The sequence below is a fragment of the Acanthisitta chloris genome, unplaced genomic scaffold, assembly GCF_000695815.1.
Source record: "Acanthisitta chloris isolate BGI_N310 unplaced genomic scaffold, ASM69581v1 scaffold36163, whole genome shotgun sequence".
Taxonomy (NCBI): domain Eukaryota; kingdom Metazoa; phylum Chordata; class Aves; order Passeriformes; family Acanthisittidae; genus Acanthisitta; species Acanthisitta chloris.
The window spans coordinates 1-15,418 of NW_008663873.1; the positions used below are offsets into that span (position 1 = coordinate 1).

At 55.6% G+C, this 15,418-nt stretch overlaps 1 protein-coding gene across 1 annotated transcript; it reads right to left on the reverse strand.

The window, feature by feature from the left end:
* Window positions 1–5,171: 5,171 nt before the first annotated feature.
* On the reverse strand, window positions 5,172–15,412 carry NEK8 (NIMA-related kinase 8). Its single transcript, XM_009071124.1, has 15 exons — window positions 15,366–15,412; window positions 14,929–15,134; window positions 13,551–13,783; window positions 12,735–12,866; window positions 12,337–12,545; window positions 11,834–11,913; window positions 11,095–11,276; window positions 10,708–10,858; window positions 9,528–9,604; window positions 8,280–8,397; window positions 7,832–7,982; window positions 7,450–7,613; window positions 7,061–7,219; window positions 6,795–6,953; window positions 5,172–5,200 (listed from the first exon to the last, which is right to left on the reverse strand). Exons 1-15 carry the CDS (start codon window positions 15,410–15,412, stop codon window positions 5,172–5,174), a joined length of 2,097 nt encoding a protein of 698 aa, XP_009069372.1.
* Between the last annotated feature and the right edge of the window lie 6 nt (window positions 15,413–15,418).

The window sequence follows — 15,418 nt, forward strand, 5'->3', positions numbered from 1 at the left end:
GGGGATGGAGCGGTCCTAGCACCCGGGGGGCTCGGGGAGCATCACTTCGGGGGCAGCCCCTCCAAGGGGTTTGGGGAGCATCACATCGGGGACAGCCCCTCCAAGGGGTTTGGGGACCATCACATCGGGGACAGTCACCCTGGGGAGTTGAGGAGCACCCCAGCAGGCACAGCCCCCCTTGGGGGTTTGGTACCCACAGCACTGGGAACAGTCATCTCAAAGGCCTGCGACCCACTACATTGGGCACAGCCCCTTCCCAGGAGTTTGGGGATCATCATGTCATACAGAATCACCCCAGGGGCTCAGGGAATACCACACCTGAAACAGCCCTTCTGTGGGGTTTGGTACTCATCACATCAAGGACAGTCCCCCCAGGAGTTTGGGGAGCAACATCATCACATCACATACAGCCACCACAGGGGCTTGTGCACAGCCTGCAGAGTCCCCCTTGTCCACTGCAGCCCAAGGCTCTAGGGGCACACACTGTGCTGTCCTTGCTGACCCTGTGTCTCCTCGGCTTGGGAGTGCCATGGGTGTTCACACCCCAGCAGACAGCACAGAGCTGTGGCTGTGCCTGTGTGAAGCCAGATGGGGGATACAGCTCCCAGACCCACTCCTGACACTGAGAGCAACTTGTGTCCCAGCCATCCCCTGCAGCAGGACATGGAGGGGCTGCCCTGAGCCCCCCACATCACAGGCACGGGGGGAACATGCTCCTGTGGCTTTGTCTTGCTGGGAGCTCATGCCCCAGGCTGCAGCCAACACATCCCCTCCAGCCACGGTTTGTAACCCGGCAAGAGCCTGGAGGAGGGAGAATAAAAGCAAATCTGTCTGGCTCCAGCCCCCTCGTCACTCTTTCATAAACCAGAGCAGCATATGGGAGTATTTGCCCCTTTCCCCAGAGATGGAGCTGAGCAGATGACAGGCTGTGAGCATGTGTTAGTCCCACCAACGCTTGCTCCAGCCAGCTTCCCATTAAGGGCGGCAGTTGCTCCAGACCCAAATGTTAGCAGTTTTCAATTAGCAAATGGCAGAGGAGAGGGATTCCTGGGGGACACGCTGAGCAAGTCGAGCTCTATCACTTGTCACTCAAGGAGCTCACGTTACCCTTCTCCCCGAGAGGCTCTGCTTAAAATAAAATCCTCCAGCAGCCTGGGGGGGAGGCAGGCAGGCTGCCTGCTCACTGCTGAGCTGCCAAGGAGGGGATGGGTGGCTGATTTCTGGGGTTACCCTGAGGGATGACAGGTTGTCCTGCCATGGCCCAAGCTGCAATGAAGTCTTAGCTCCCAAATATCAGGGAAGCTTGTACTGGTGTACATTGAGCATGAACAGCCATCACAGGGGCTTTTTTGAGCAGAGCGAATACCTGGCAGCCTGCTCCGATGGCACAGAACACTCAGCTAAACTTTAACCAGCTCCCAGCCAGCCTGGAAACCTGACATGTAAAAACAAGTGACAGTGGGCAACTGTATGAGGAGCGGTGGGGTGCAGCAGGCTCAAGATGGGGGTTGAGGTGTTCCCCTGCAAGGTTTGCTCAGGGCTGTGACCTCCCAGGGCAGGATCTACCAGCAGCCCTGTGGTCCAGCTGGTTCTGCCACTACGTGCCAGGACACCCTGGAGCTAGGCTGCCTCCAACAAGAGATAGGCACTACCCCAGACACTGTCCCTGACACACTGTGACCTGGCCCTGGTTAAAAACCATCCCAGGACACAGCTATGGGACCAGGTTCAGGGCAAAAGGACAGGCCCTTGTCATCCCATGAGGCAGTGGGACTCTGGGTGCAGGGACACATCAGTCGTGTAAGCTTAGACAGCCTGTGCCTCCGATGACAGGCATGAAAACAGACGACTTTTATCACTATTTACTGCTTCTCTTTGATGTTTTAAAAATTATTCTTCCCTAACCTCACTGAAGAGCATCTCTCCTAATTAGCCAGGAGCTGACAAAGCCATTAGAAGGTGCTGGCAGTGCCGGCAGGGCAGCAGGGAGGTGTCAGACCCTGCAAACAAAGATCTCTGCTTTTCCCGTCTCCCTAAGGGAAAGCCCTCCCCTCACTCAACATCACAGTCAGGCGTTTGTCTCACACAAAGGCGACACTGGGGCAATTCCCTTTGTGGAGGCGATATGTTCCCTGTCCCCTGTGATGGGTCACTCCTTGAACCCATCTGGGCTCAAGGATGCCTCCTGTCCTCTTCCTCGGCCTCTCCCTGCCCTGCACTTCTGCTCCCTCTGCCTTGTATTTAACTTCAACTGGAGGGACAGAAAACCGACGCTCTGGCTTCTACAGAAGTTTAGGTGGAGCATTTTGCCCCAGGGAAAGGAGTGGGGAGTGTTCTCTCCCTTCTTCTGGGGACTGGTGCCCAGGGAGGGAGGGGGTGGTGGTGAGGGAGCGAGGTGGATGGACAGACGGATGGCAGCCGCACCTTCTGCCAAGCCTCGTGGGAATGAGGATACGACCTCGACAGAGGTGCCGGAATCAAAACAAATCAGCTCCGGTTTGGGCTGTTGCCGGCGGACAGCGACAGCCCCAGGTCAGCAGGATCTTAGTGGAAATGGGGACAGCCTTTCCCTGGGTGACAATAGCCAGAGGGGATCAGCACCAAGATGCAAAAGTGGGGACCAGGCAGTGTTATCCTGCATCACCTTCCCTTCCCACTCCCCTCTGGCCCTGCCTTCCTTGGAAGGAAAAGCCACAGGGACACAGCTGATCCACCACCAGCTCTGCAGAAGACAAGAACAAAACAAGGATAAAGGGAGAAGTCCTAAGACCTGCAAATTTCACCGGGAGCTTCTGCAGGGAAACAAAGCAGCAGACGTGAGGAATGCAACTGGCCTATTTGCCCGGGCTGCTCTGTGCCTCCGGCAGCACGCACATGCCTCGGCTTGTCGTTTCAGGAGCTTTTGTTGCTCGGGGCTGGGGGCCTCTTTGTTTCCTTTACCCTTTCGCCAGGCTTGGTCACAGCCTGGTATTAAATTATTCAAATCATCTCACTGGGCTTCACAGCTGAACTCCTGCATGGAGTGCAGGCTGCGAAATCCCCAAGGCTCCAGCCCTCGCCATGAGACCCCAGCCCAGCACGAACCACACTGGTCCACGCTGAATCCCCCGAAGCAAAAGGTCCTGATATTCAAGCTGGTGACACCTCCAGCCTCAGCACTGCCCTGCAAAGGTGTCATTAGGCCATAAACAGCCCAACCTAACACCAGCACATCAGTGGGAACAGGGGGCTTGTACCCCTGGATTTGGCAGCCCAGCTGGAGCAGGAAGAGCCTGGCTCCTAAAACAGTGACATTTTGGTGCCACCACTGACAAGACAAAGGGTCTCAGACCTTTGTCCTACCAGTCTTCAGCCATGGAAAGGTTGCAGGAGGAACACCAGCCCCTTCCTATGGGATGAGTTCGGATGTGGTGTGGGGCAAGGGGAGCCCTGAGAGCTCAGCACTACGCAGCCAAGAGAAATTTGTTGCTGTAGGAGCTGATGCTGCTGCCAGCTCCACACAGGGAGGAGAGGCAGCAGCCCAGAGGGGCTTCGAGGCAATTTAACCCAGCCCTGCAATTACCCTGGTGCCCTGGTTGGTCTGGGAGGGAACACCTTCCCCTCAGCCCACACCAGGCTGCCAGAGCTGTCCCTGTAACCTGCTGCACAAGGCGAGTGCCAAGGGACTGGCAAAGCCTTTGAATTCCAGTCAGCTTCCTGGGATAGCAGGGTGTAACCGCCTGAAAAGGCAGCTCCACAAGAAACAAAAACGGCAGGGAAAAACCCCTGCACCCACCCTGCCAGGAGCCAAACAGGGAGGCTGTGTCTGCAGCCAGGGCTGCACACGCCTCTCCCGGCTGGACAGGACCTGCTCCCTTCCCCAGCTGGAGCCTGGGAGGGAAGGGAAGAAAGAGCGAGAGACCTGCAGAAATTCATTACCTTTCACATGACAGAGAGATCAGTTGGCTTTTACCAGAGCCCGGCGAGGTTTCCCTCATTGAAAACAGGAAAGAATCACAAAAATAATTAGAGAGATTTCATCTCAGCCAGCTTATGAAAGCACTGACTTTATACACAACAGATTGGCAACAGCACAAAGATGGATGTGAAAGGCAAGAGCATTTGCAATGTCAGACAGATCAGAGACAGAAGCTCATCAAAAAATGGCCCAAGGCAGATGTAAGTTAAAAAAAGAAAAGAGGAGGAAAAAAAAAAAGAAAATAAAAGGAAACGACCCTTCTGGAGATAAAAAACGTGACTCCTGTCCATGACACATGGATTGTGCCCCTCCTGCCTGCAGGAAGGATCCCTGGTGAAAACTCATCATCTCTCCGGAAAGATCTGGGTTAAAAAACTTCACGTACTAACAATTGCTCGCTGTGTTTTGCTGTCTTCCACCAGCTCAGCTGGGAGCCAGCGAGCTGGTCTGCAGCAGGATTGAGGGGCCTGGGGACAAATGTCAGCTGGAGGATCCTCCGTGGAGCTCCTGGGGCCAGAGGAGGCTGTAATTGCAAAGCTCCGGGCGGTGTTTGGGGAGAGCGCGCGGCACTGCGCCACGCAGGGAGGCTGCTCGGGCAGGGCTGGGCCAGCCGTGCAGGCAGGACCCTCAAAGTGTGCCGAGCTGATCAACAAACGTTTGGAACGTTTGGAGGGGGGATGGGAAAGGACAGACTTCTCTAATTAGCAAAGAGGTTTGCATTTAGTCACCCAGCACAGCGCCTCAGGCCCTGACTCCAGACACTGCTGTGCAAAGGCTGACAGCCCTCTCAGACACGGAACTGTCAGCCTGGGCTTTGTAACCATAGACAGTTTCCACGGAGGAAAACAACCTCTGTGATCCTTACCTTTCTACACAGGCACTTCTAGCAGGGAAGGGAAGAGCCCCAGTGTGACCCCCTGCAGGTAACACCGGTGCTCCAGGGACATCCACCCCACAGCACGTGCAGCGGAGCAGCTCTCAAGCACTGGAGGTTCAGAGTGACCCTTGTTGATTTGATGAAACCAGCTCTGGTTCCATGGGAACCATCGTTAGGAGCTCCCTGTTTCCAGACCACTGAGGAGCTCTGGGGCCTGGGGCCGTGGACCTGACCCAGGCTGCAGCAGGCAGCAGCAGGAGGCCAGGCCATGCTGGTGCCTTCAGGAGCCCCAGCACGTCTACGACAAGGCTGGATGTGGCTCCTCTCAGCTCACACTCACTGGGGAGGTGACTCCTCCACGGCAGCTGAAAAACAAAGGACAAGGACCAAGATTTAGCCACAACCACCACCCTGATGAAGCTAAAGGAAGCAGTGTCCTGCCCCACATAGGCCTGATACCCAACAGATGGGCACCACAATCCTTGTCCCACTACCCCAGCAAGCCACTGCAAGGCCTCAGCAGTGGCACAAGAGAGGCAATGTCCAGCACACAGAGCCCAAGCCAGAGGAAATGCAGCCTCCTGAGACTTGCGCCCTCCTCCTCCTCTCGAGCATGCCTTGCTCCCAGTTATTGTGTATTTGCAGTGGGATTGAGAGAAGGGTGCAGCAGCAGCCTCATGATAAAGTGGGCAGCAGCCCAAGCCAGTCAAAAATGGTGTTGGCTGCACAGGAGGAAGCGCCAAGCGGTGCAGAACGGCCGCCCCAAAGGTGGAGCACTGCTCGCCTGTGCCAGCACCCTCTCCAGGCCAGATCGCAGCCCGAGCTGACAGCAGCAATGACATCACATGTCACCGGCTCTCGTGTTCTCTCTGGAGAAATTTCCAGGCAGATTGACCTGTGTGAAAGCCCAAAGTCAGATCTCAGCTCTTTACAGAGCTCTTGCATTTTGCACACTGGTTGCTGAGGGATGCTGGGGCAGGCAAGGCTGGTGCCCTCACACTGCTGAGTTTGCACTTCCAGCACGGGACAGGAGGGCCGAGGTTTTGGACTGGACCTTGCAGTGGGGCCACACGCTCAGTCCCTGCTCTTACAGTGCTGTAGGCAGAACCCCCAAACCAGCTGCTGCGGAGCGCGCGGTGACTCCCATGACAAATGCCCTACTTGTTCCCAAGCCTGGGGACTTGGCTGTTCCCTGTCCCCTTCACGTGGCAGAGCTCATCACGTGAGAGTTCTGCACTTGCAGGGGAGGAATGGGAGCCACGGCCGATTCTGCTGTGCCGGGGCAGTCAGCTGGGCCTCCTCCCCTCTGGGCTGTAATTAGCCTCCTTGAAGTGGGCTGGGACTGGAATCCCTCAGCCCAGGCTGAGGCCATAATCAGCCCAGCAGAGGAGGAAGAAAGGCCCCTGCAGCAGTCTGGGCCAGCCAGGCTCCTGCTGTACATCCAGGCAACAGAAGGGCAGGTCATGCCACGGGCACATTTTAACCGCTCAACGATGCTGCCTTTGGCCCAAGCAGCGAGGAACCACAAAACCATTGCTATCTTTTCCAAACCACAATGGAAAGGCAGCAGCCAAAATGACGCCTCAAATCTCAGCTTCTATTTCAGCAGCATCAATTAGAGAGCTGCTCTTTTTGGATACTCGGTGCACCGCTGGCACATCAGCTCCCCACTGGCCGCAGCTTGGCCAGCAGGCCGCAGCTTGGCCAGCCTACCTGTCTGGGAGTGCACCAGACAGCCTCTGCCCTCCCTTTGCTGCCCTGGCCCAGTGGGAGCAGCAGTGTCACAGAGCTGCAGAGCAGAAAGGGAATTGAAGCTATTTCTATTCATCTGCAGCTCGAAAGGGACTAGAATAACACAGAGCTTGTGTACCAGGGTTAGTTGGTACAGCTCTGGTCACAAGACATTGTGTCTGGCTGGGCCCTCATGGCAGGAGTCACAGGAACAAAGCCTTTACTCACGCTTTACTGCCAGCAGTGTGTTCCCGTGGCAGCAGGCTACAGAGGTCACCAGGTATGGATGTGTCTCCTCAAGCTGCACAGGCCTTGGCACTCCTGTTTCCTCGTCCTTCCTGCCCAGGCGTCCCCTGGCTCCTTTCCCCCATGTGCACACCTCGCCATCTGCAGAAGGATAAATACACCTTGCTCCACACCTGCCTTTTGGCCTGCCTTTGGCAGAGAACAGCCAGGGCCTGCTGCAGCCCAGGACACATGGGCTTCAGCCTTACCTGCTCCAATGGCCACAGTAAAGGCATCCCCACAAGCCACCACAGTGACCTTCATTGCCTGGAGCCCCACAACCAGGTGGGGCACGCGGCTGTTGCGGCAGGAGTTGGTGCCCAGCTGCCCATGCTGGTTGCTCCCGAAGGTGTAACACTGGCCAGAGGCTGACAACAGAGAGGAGAGACAAAACTGGGTGTCACTGGTGATGCACTGAAGTCCCTGAAGCTCTTTGCTGCCTCCCATGCTGAGCATCCTGCTCCACAGAGCTCCAATATTGGGAGCAGGGTGTCTCTTGAGCCTCCATGAGGCCTCTTCCCATGGGAAACAAAGGCAGGAGGAAGACAGGGAAAATGCAGGTGTCCCCCCAGTCAGGGATTTAGGCACACATCCTCACCTGTGACAGCAGCTGAGTGTGCTGTACCGATGTCGGCACACACAATTGGCTCTTGATTCAAGGGGGCTGACTGGGCACACATGAACACAGTGGCCTCCTCCACCTGGTCCTCTGGGGAAGGCTCCTCTGCTGAGCTGATCTGGTCTAGGCCCAGCTTGTTACACCTGCATGGGGAAAAGCTCAGTACAGAGCCAGCTGAACGCAGCCTGACACAGACACCCTGGAGACAAATCCTGCCCTGGCATAACCACACCACCACCAGTGTGATGCTTGGGGCTAGGATCACACAGGGATGTTTTCTGGAGCCCCTTGCTCCCTCTTCCCATGCTGGACACAGATGGACAGGTGCAGGAAGGTGAAATGTGGAGTACACCCCTCTTACCTGTTGCTCCCACAAGCAAGAATCTGGTTCTTCACTGTGAGGACCATGGAAGAATCAATGCCACAGATGACCCTCTGAGCCTCATGCTCTGGTGGGACTGTGACCTGCTGGGGGGAGTTGTGGCACTCCAAGGTACCCAGCCCAAGCCGACCTGGCAGGAGGAACAGAGCAGGGAACAGCTGATGGCAACACACAATCTGAGCACAACCCCATGAGGACCAGCATCGACACAGCTGCTGCTAGAGCCCAGCCTGGAACCCAGTGCCACAGAAGGCAACAAAACCCAAAGCATGGGGGGCCCTGGTATGCAGCAAAACAGCTGCAACTCTTCCACACCCACCTACCCTGGCACATCTGTAAGGGACTTTGGGCAGGCAGGGCCAGCAAGGGGAGTGGGAACAGGCAACGGAAAGCACAAGACCTGTTGTGCAAAGCAGACATCTCTTACCATTGTCCCCTCTGCCCCAGGCAAACACCTCCCGTTCGTTGGAAACTGCCAGGACGTGAGACGCGCCACAGGCCACCTGCACCATCTCGTAGCCCAGCAGGGCCTCCACAATCTTGGGCTGGCAGGGGAAGAGCCGAGCCCTCCCAGCCTGCCCGGCTGCTCCCATCCCTCCCACCCAGCCCCCCCAGACTCAACACAGCGCTGGCAGAATCCCAGTTTTCATCCAACACAAACAACAGAGAAATTCTTTTTTGTTCCAAACAGTCTTCAAAGGGTTTAGAGACTATGTGCACACAGCACAGAAGATAATGCAAACATCTCTGGGGCGGAAGAAAGCAGCCAGCAGAGGAGTTTGGAGAGGGAAGAGGTTCAGCAAGGGTTGGGATTTGCCCCCCTGCCCATGTGGGGAGTGCCAGGGGCTGTGAACGCCTGCTCCGAGCAGGCAGGGGCTTGGTACAGGATGCGTTGGCTCAAAGGCTCTGGTGCAGAGGAGCTGTGAGCTAACGGCTCAGATTCATTAGGGTGAGAAGGGACCAGGATCTTCACATTTCACCCAGCCCCTGCTGTGACCTGCTGTTAGATCTGACACCTCACCACAGTCAGCCTCATTCTCATTATCTTCTTCAAGTGAAAAGCACCATTTGTTGGGATCTAGCTGCTGCTCCCAACTGGTCTCCCCTCCCCAGCCATAAGCACTGAGCAGCTCAGCTCTGGATGGAGCAGGAACAAACGAGCCAGATGACCACAGTGACAAATGGCACCAGTCCCTGGGCTCGGCTGGAAGCCACAGCCGAGGGCAGGCAAGGAAGAAGCTGGAAGGGAGCAATGAGCCCTTAGCCTCAGTGTTCAGAGCCAATCGGAAACACACAGTTCTTCTTTAAATACTGGCTCTTTTGAAAAATAACTTTTCTCAGTGAACCCTGGCAGCTGCAGGCCAAGAGTGAAGCAGGCAGGTGTGTGATTGGAGGCAGGCTCCAAGCTGGGAGCCTGCCAACAGCAACCACAAGGCAGCTCTTGACTTCCCCCACGCTCAAAGGGATCATTGTGTAGGGGGGGAGAGAAAGAGAGAAGCAGGTTGGGTCTTTTAAAACCCGCAGTGACAGGGAGAGGAGGGGGAGGGGGTCAGATGCCAGAGCATGCCTGGGATGCACATCCCTGGAGCAGGGATGAGCCCGCTCACGTGGCACAGCAGTCACAATCCATCCTCTACTCTGGGGGAGCAGCATGCCCAGCACCTTCACCACCAACCTGGCTCACATCTGTGAAGTTTCCATGCCCCAAACAGCCATTGCTGCCGCTGCCGAAAGTCATGATTATGCCCCTGTCTGGAGAAGCAGAGAGAAGTCGTGTCCCTGGCACACGTGAGGCCCTGCCAGGCACACGTGAGGCCCTGTGAGGCACACACAGCCCAGGGGCCGGCTGTGGCTCCCAGGACAGCGGCTCTGCTTGGACCCACTCTGACTCATAACTTGCTGCAGGGGCCTCTAGCCTTCAGCAAGCTTCTAGGAATCAGCAGGAGCTTCTAGAGAGCTGCAGAGGCTTCCAGAGAGCTGCAGCCTTGCTTTGCTGCACAGCTCGCCAAACAAACAGCAGTGATAAGAGAGTGCTGAGATAACATTGCTGCAGCTGTGTACGCAGGAGCTGTGAACCCCACGGTCTGTCAAGGTGTTAAAGTCACAGAGACACTCCCTGAGCAGCTGCCCAGCAGTAGGGTGACAAGAAACACCATGGAGAGGTAGGATAAATACATGCCTGTGGAGTTTTCCATTTGCATACCTGTCATTTGCTGCCCTGACCCCCAACAGAAGTGCAAACAGAGCTCCCAAAGGACCACTGGGAGGACTTTGCTCTACAAACATGGCCTTGGGCTGGTGTGTGTGCTCCCCTCCCAGCCAAAACACCTCCTGTCCCACTCTGAGGGGGCTTCAGACCCTGTCTTCCTGCAGCCTGAGGACAATCAGTGCTGCAGCAGCTCATGCTGACTCCTCACTGTGACACCAATCATCGCTGATCACTGTGTGTCCCTGTGTCATGCTCACAGAGTATGTGACAGAGAAAGGCTGAACTTCTCACAAGCCCCTCACACTGCAGTCCCCACCATACAGGTCAGTTCTGGCTTCAGGTGACACCAATGCAGCCAGGACAACAAGCAGAGGATACTTCATAGAATAATTTATGTTGGAGAAGACCTTTGAGATCACCAAGTCTAACTTTTGTGGCCCTACCTACACCAGACAGACCTTTGGGACCAAGCTGACTAGTGTGGCACCATAGGAGGACCATGCCTGCCATTTCTGATGTTATATGAGAGGCCACAGTGGCCTTCATGTCACCCCAGCCCAGTGCATCTCTCAGGTTCCTCTCTGAGCCAGTGCCCCCACTGGTTTTGTAGGAGGTTCTGGGACTATGGCAGGAGGCAGGAGCTCACCTGTGAGGCAGGCTGTGAAGAGATCACCACAGGACACGTGTTTGATGGTCACTCCAGACTGGCCCTCCAGAAAACGGGACACAAACTGAGGCTGGAGCTGCTCAGTGGCTCCTGGAAGAGAAGGGCCTCCAGCAGCACCCAATGGAGGAGCCTGATGGAGAGAAGCCATGTCAGCTGCTGCACCTCTGTGCAGCAAGACCTGGATTGGGGAACCCAGATGAGCCACTTCCCACAGGTTAAACAGTGCTACCCACACCCTGGATGGGACTGCAGTTCTGGAGGAGGCAGTGCCAGGGCCTATGCAGTGAGCAGAAACATCTCCTTCACAGAAATCACACATCCAAGGCCTCCAGGGCCACTGCCTGCCCCAGGTTCCTTGTCACTCACCTCCCACATGATAAGCCTCCCTGATTTGGTGACTCCAGCCTTCTGTGTCCTGCCAGAAGAGACCTGCACCACCTCCGTGTTCAGCATGGGCAGGCGGAGTGGGGTAGTGATCCCACTGCCCCAGGTGTAGATGGATGACAGCGGAGGAGGGATTCCTGTCCTGGCTGAACCACCTCGAACACCTGTGGGTTGCAGAGGAATCATTAATGTGGGTCCCTGACTCTCCTCCCACAGGAAAAGAGATGACTCCAGCCAGTCTGGGTGCCAGCATAGCTGCCTGCCAGCTGCCAGAGCCAGACCAGTGCCAGTCCAAGGCTGCCAAGGGGCTGGAGGGGAGCTCCCAACCAGGGCTGAAAGAAACACATGGGAACAGCTCCTTGTATTTTATCCCAGAATTGAGGGAAGTGGCACCACAACAGCTCTAGCCTAATTGTTACCAGTGCCAGCTGCATTGTCCTGCACCGGGACACTCCCCCTCAGCATCCCCAGCTCATTCCCAGCCTTTGCTGGAAACAGCAGGAACTTGATTCAAGGGCTCAGACCTAGAAGATGCTGCTTTAGAAGGAGCTGTGCTTGGTCCCCAGAGCTGAGGTGCCCATGGGCTCCTCCAGGGCTCAGGAAAGGTGACATCTCTTAACTTCCTCTCTTCAGAAGCCTAAGTGCCTCTCTGACCTGTGTCATCCAAAGGAAATGGTCCTTCCAAATGCAGCCAAGTTGAACACACTGTGCCAGGACTCACCCCTTGGCCTGGCACTGCTCGCCCGTCCCCCTGTCCGGCTGTGGGTCACTGTTGGCACCGGAGCCAAGGGTTTTTCAGGCCTGCCAAACCAAAATCCAGTCTTTAATGTCAGCTCAGCCCCAGAGGTCCTGCAGAGACTTGGATCACAGAAGGTCTGGGCAGAGCTACAGCATAAGTCACAGCTGAATAGCTCACAGCACTGCCTTGGTCTGTGCTTTAAATCACCTGAGAGAGGGGAGTTGGCACCACTTTGCTTCCCCCTGTGCTCACAACTCTTTATTCACAGTCACTGCGATGACAAGTCCACACCTGTCATGGCACCTGCCTGGGCACAAGTCGCTGGGCCAGGCTTAGCCAGCAGCAGCTGCATGTTGGATAACATGGGAGAGCTGAACTGGGAAAATGCTCCTTTGGAGCTCCTAACAGAGACAGTGAGCTGGTCAGACACACAGTGGGCTGTGGCAGTCCCTCCCAAGGGACACTAAGGTGGCAGTGTCACTTGCCTTCTCATTTTGACACTGCCCACGTCAGTGTAGAGGTTCAGAAGGGGCCGAATGCAGATAGCCTGGGCCATGATCTCATTCAGCTGGGGTCGCTTGGAAGGATCCAGGTTCAGCATGCTAAGGATGAGCTGGCGCAGGTCGGGGCTGTATCTATCTGATATTGGGGCAAATGTCCCACTCATGATCTTCAGCACTAAGGCAGGAAGATTCTGGAGAGAAAACAAGAGACAGACATACAGGGCTGGGCGGTCAGGGGCGAGGCCAAGGAGGAAGGAGCTCTCAGCACTGCCCTCTGCCTTCACACTTTCCAGCTCAGTGAGAAGTGATCCAACCATACATTTGCACCTCAGTGAGAGGCCACGGGGCCCTGTGCTACGTGTAAACCACATTCCCCTTACCGCAGCTTCGAAAGCCCTCTTGAGGCTGGCAAGTTCGTACAGCACACAGCCCAGAGCCCAGATATCACTCTTCTGGTTATAAGGCTTCCCCTCACAGAGCTCTGGGGAGATGTAGCACGGAGTTCCCACCACCTGGAAGAGACAAAGACATTTACTACAATGCTGTGAAACCAGGACAGGGAGGTGGAAAGGGGAAGGCTCAGTGTAAAGCACAGTGCACAGGTTGGCTAGAGCACCACCAGCCAAAACTCCATGGAGCTGGGCTTTTGTTCCCTGGCATCAACAGCTGCCTGACAACATCAGTGGAAAACATGAGGATTTGCCTTTCCAGTGACACATACAGTGATTGCCTCTAATTTTGCTTCTATCCACTTGAGAGAATCAGAGCCCAGAGCGATGAGCATGATATAAATGTCTAGTCAGATTAGCCCAGGTGGGGAATGACACTCAAATGTCAAGCAGAGCGAGGAGTTTAAGGCAAGGCAGGACAGCAGAGCACAGGCAGGAATTCAATTGCCAAGGATGCGTCAGGCAAGCCTGCAAACAACACCCCCACCACTGTGAGAGCAGGAGGAACCTTGCCTGCCCTCACCAGCGGGCCCAGACACCACATCCTCTCCCAGGCTGGGGAGAGAGTTCCTCCCACCTTTCTGCAGCCCACAGAACCACAGCAAACTTGGGTGTGAAGATATCAGGCTGTATAAACTCTGAGAGCAAAGAAACATTCCCTACAGCATCTTTCCAGGAGACTACTGTGAGCCAAGTCCAGAGTTTCCAGCCTGCTGCCATGGGGTAAGTAGTTCCCAACCCACTCACCGTGTAGGCTTTGCTCTTGCTGCTCAAGATTTTGGAGATGCCAAAGTCCCCAATCTTGACGATCATGCGATGCTTGTCCAAGAGGATGTTCTGGGTCTTGAGGTCACGGTGCAGGATCTGCTTGGTGTGTACGTGGTGCAGAGCCAGGAGGATCTGCACAAAGAAGTGCAGGATGGTGTCCTCATCCAGCAAGGAATTGCAGCGCTTGTGAATGAACTCTGCCAGTGTGCCCCCTGCAAGGAACCACAAAGGGCTGTGGACAAGGAGGGCTGACAGGGCAGCACAAATCCACCCCAAAAAAGGGAGATTTAGCCAGAACAAGCCAAGCACATGGGAAAAACAAATCCTGGTAGGACATGCAGCACATCCTCCAATGCTCCCAAGTCTGTGTGGAGGACACTGAATGACTGCCCAGGGACGTGGTGGAGTCACCATCCCTGGAGGCGTTTAAGGACAGACTGGATGTGGCACTTAATGCCATGGTCAGGTTGACATGGTGCTAAGTCATAGGTTGGACTTGAGGATCTCAGAGGTCTTTTCCAACCTGGTTGAGTCTGTGATTCTGAGAACAACAGCAACACAGTTGGTGGGATGAGAACACAGGGAGAGAGAAGTTACTGTTGACATATTGTCAAAAGCAGCAGGAAAAGAAACACTAAAATTACAGCTGTTGGAGCAGGACATAAACCTCCGACAGCAGAACAAGATCAGCCTGTTCTGCAGAAGAGAATTCTTACAGTCTGAGAGGCCACGTGGCATGAGGAGGCCCCTGTGGGGAAGGGGAGGTCCAGATTTAGGGCTCATGTACAGCTTTTAACAAACCCTCATGCAAACATAGATTCCACCTGAAACTCCACAGCAAATCTTATTAGAAATCACAGAGCTGTGGGACCAGCAGAGCTGACACAGGAAAACCTGAGCCAAGAGCATGCTGATCAGTGACAGAGGGGTTCCAAATCTCTGGTTTGGATATCATTAGTAGGTGTAAGGAATACAGTCACAGAATCACAGAATGGTTGAAGTTGGAAGAGACCTCAGGAGGTCACTGGTCCAATCCCCTGCTCAAGCAGGGCAACAAACAGATGGCTGCCCAAGACCAGGACCTGCCTTTTGAGTATCTCCAAGGATGGTGACCCCACAACCTCTCTGGGCAACCTGTGCCAGTGCTTAGGCATTGGTGTCCACTCCCAGATGCTTTTCTACAAATATATCTGCTTAAGAGAGAAGTGCTTGAACTTTCTGGGAGTCCAAAGGCCAGGGTCTTTACCAGCAGCACAACATGAGGCCATGGCAGCTTGACCCAAGGACAGCTGTGTTCTTGGCATCCCCTCAACCCACCAAGGAATCAGCTAAGGTGCTGGGGGAGATCAGGGCCCACCTGGGGCATATTCCATGGCAATCATGAGTGCCTTGTCCTCCAGGAAGTTCTCGTAGTACTCGATGACGTTGGGGTGGCTGAGCAGCTTGAGCACCTGGCACTCATTCTGTGCCGCCAGCCGCTCATCCTTGCTCATCTGCTCCACCGGGATCTGCTTTAGGATCACCAGCTTCTGGTCAGCCTTGCGCAGGCAGAGGTGCACGATGCTGTGGGGACACAGAGAGAGCCTCAGTGCGCGGAGGAGGACATGACACAGGGGGTGGCACTGCCCTGAGGTGCCCCTGCCCCCGCTTTGCCATGACAACAGAGCCTGCAATCCCCCTGCCCTGAGGTGTCACACCCCACCGGGTGCCACAGCCCGGCTGACCCCGCATTGCGCGGGTTGTGGCCTCCCACCCCGCGATACAAAGGCCTGGACCCCTCATGCCCCCCCTCACCCGAAGGCGCCTCTGCCCACCACTCGGATCCGCTCGTATTTCTCCATCCCTGC

Bases quoted from the DNA above. Each gene is read 5' to 3' on its own strand.
- NEK8 (XM_009071124.1), bottom strand. From the start codon at position 15,412: ATGGAGAAATACGAGCGGATCCGAGTGGTGGGCAGAGGCGCCTTCGG. The intron at 9,605-10,707 runs GTGAGCTCCTGC...CTGCTTCTCCAG, and splicing joins CTTCACAGCCTGCCTCACAG to ACAGGGGCATAATCATGACT. The intron at 7,220-7,449 runs GTGAGGATGTGT...CTCTGTTGTCAG, and splicing joins ACACTCAGCTGCTGTCACAG to CCTCTGGCCAGTGTTACACC.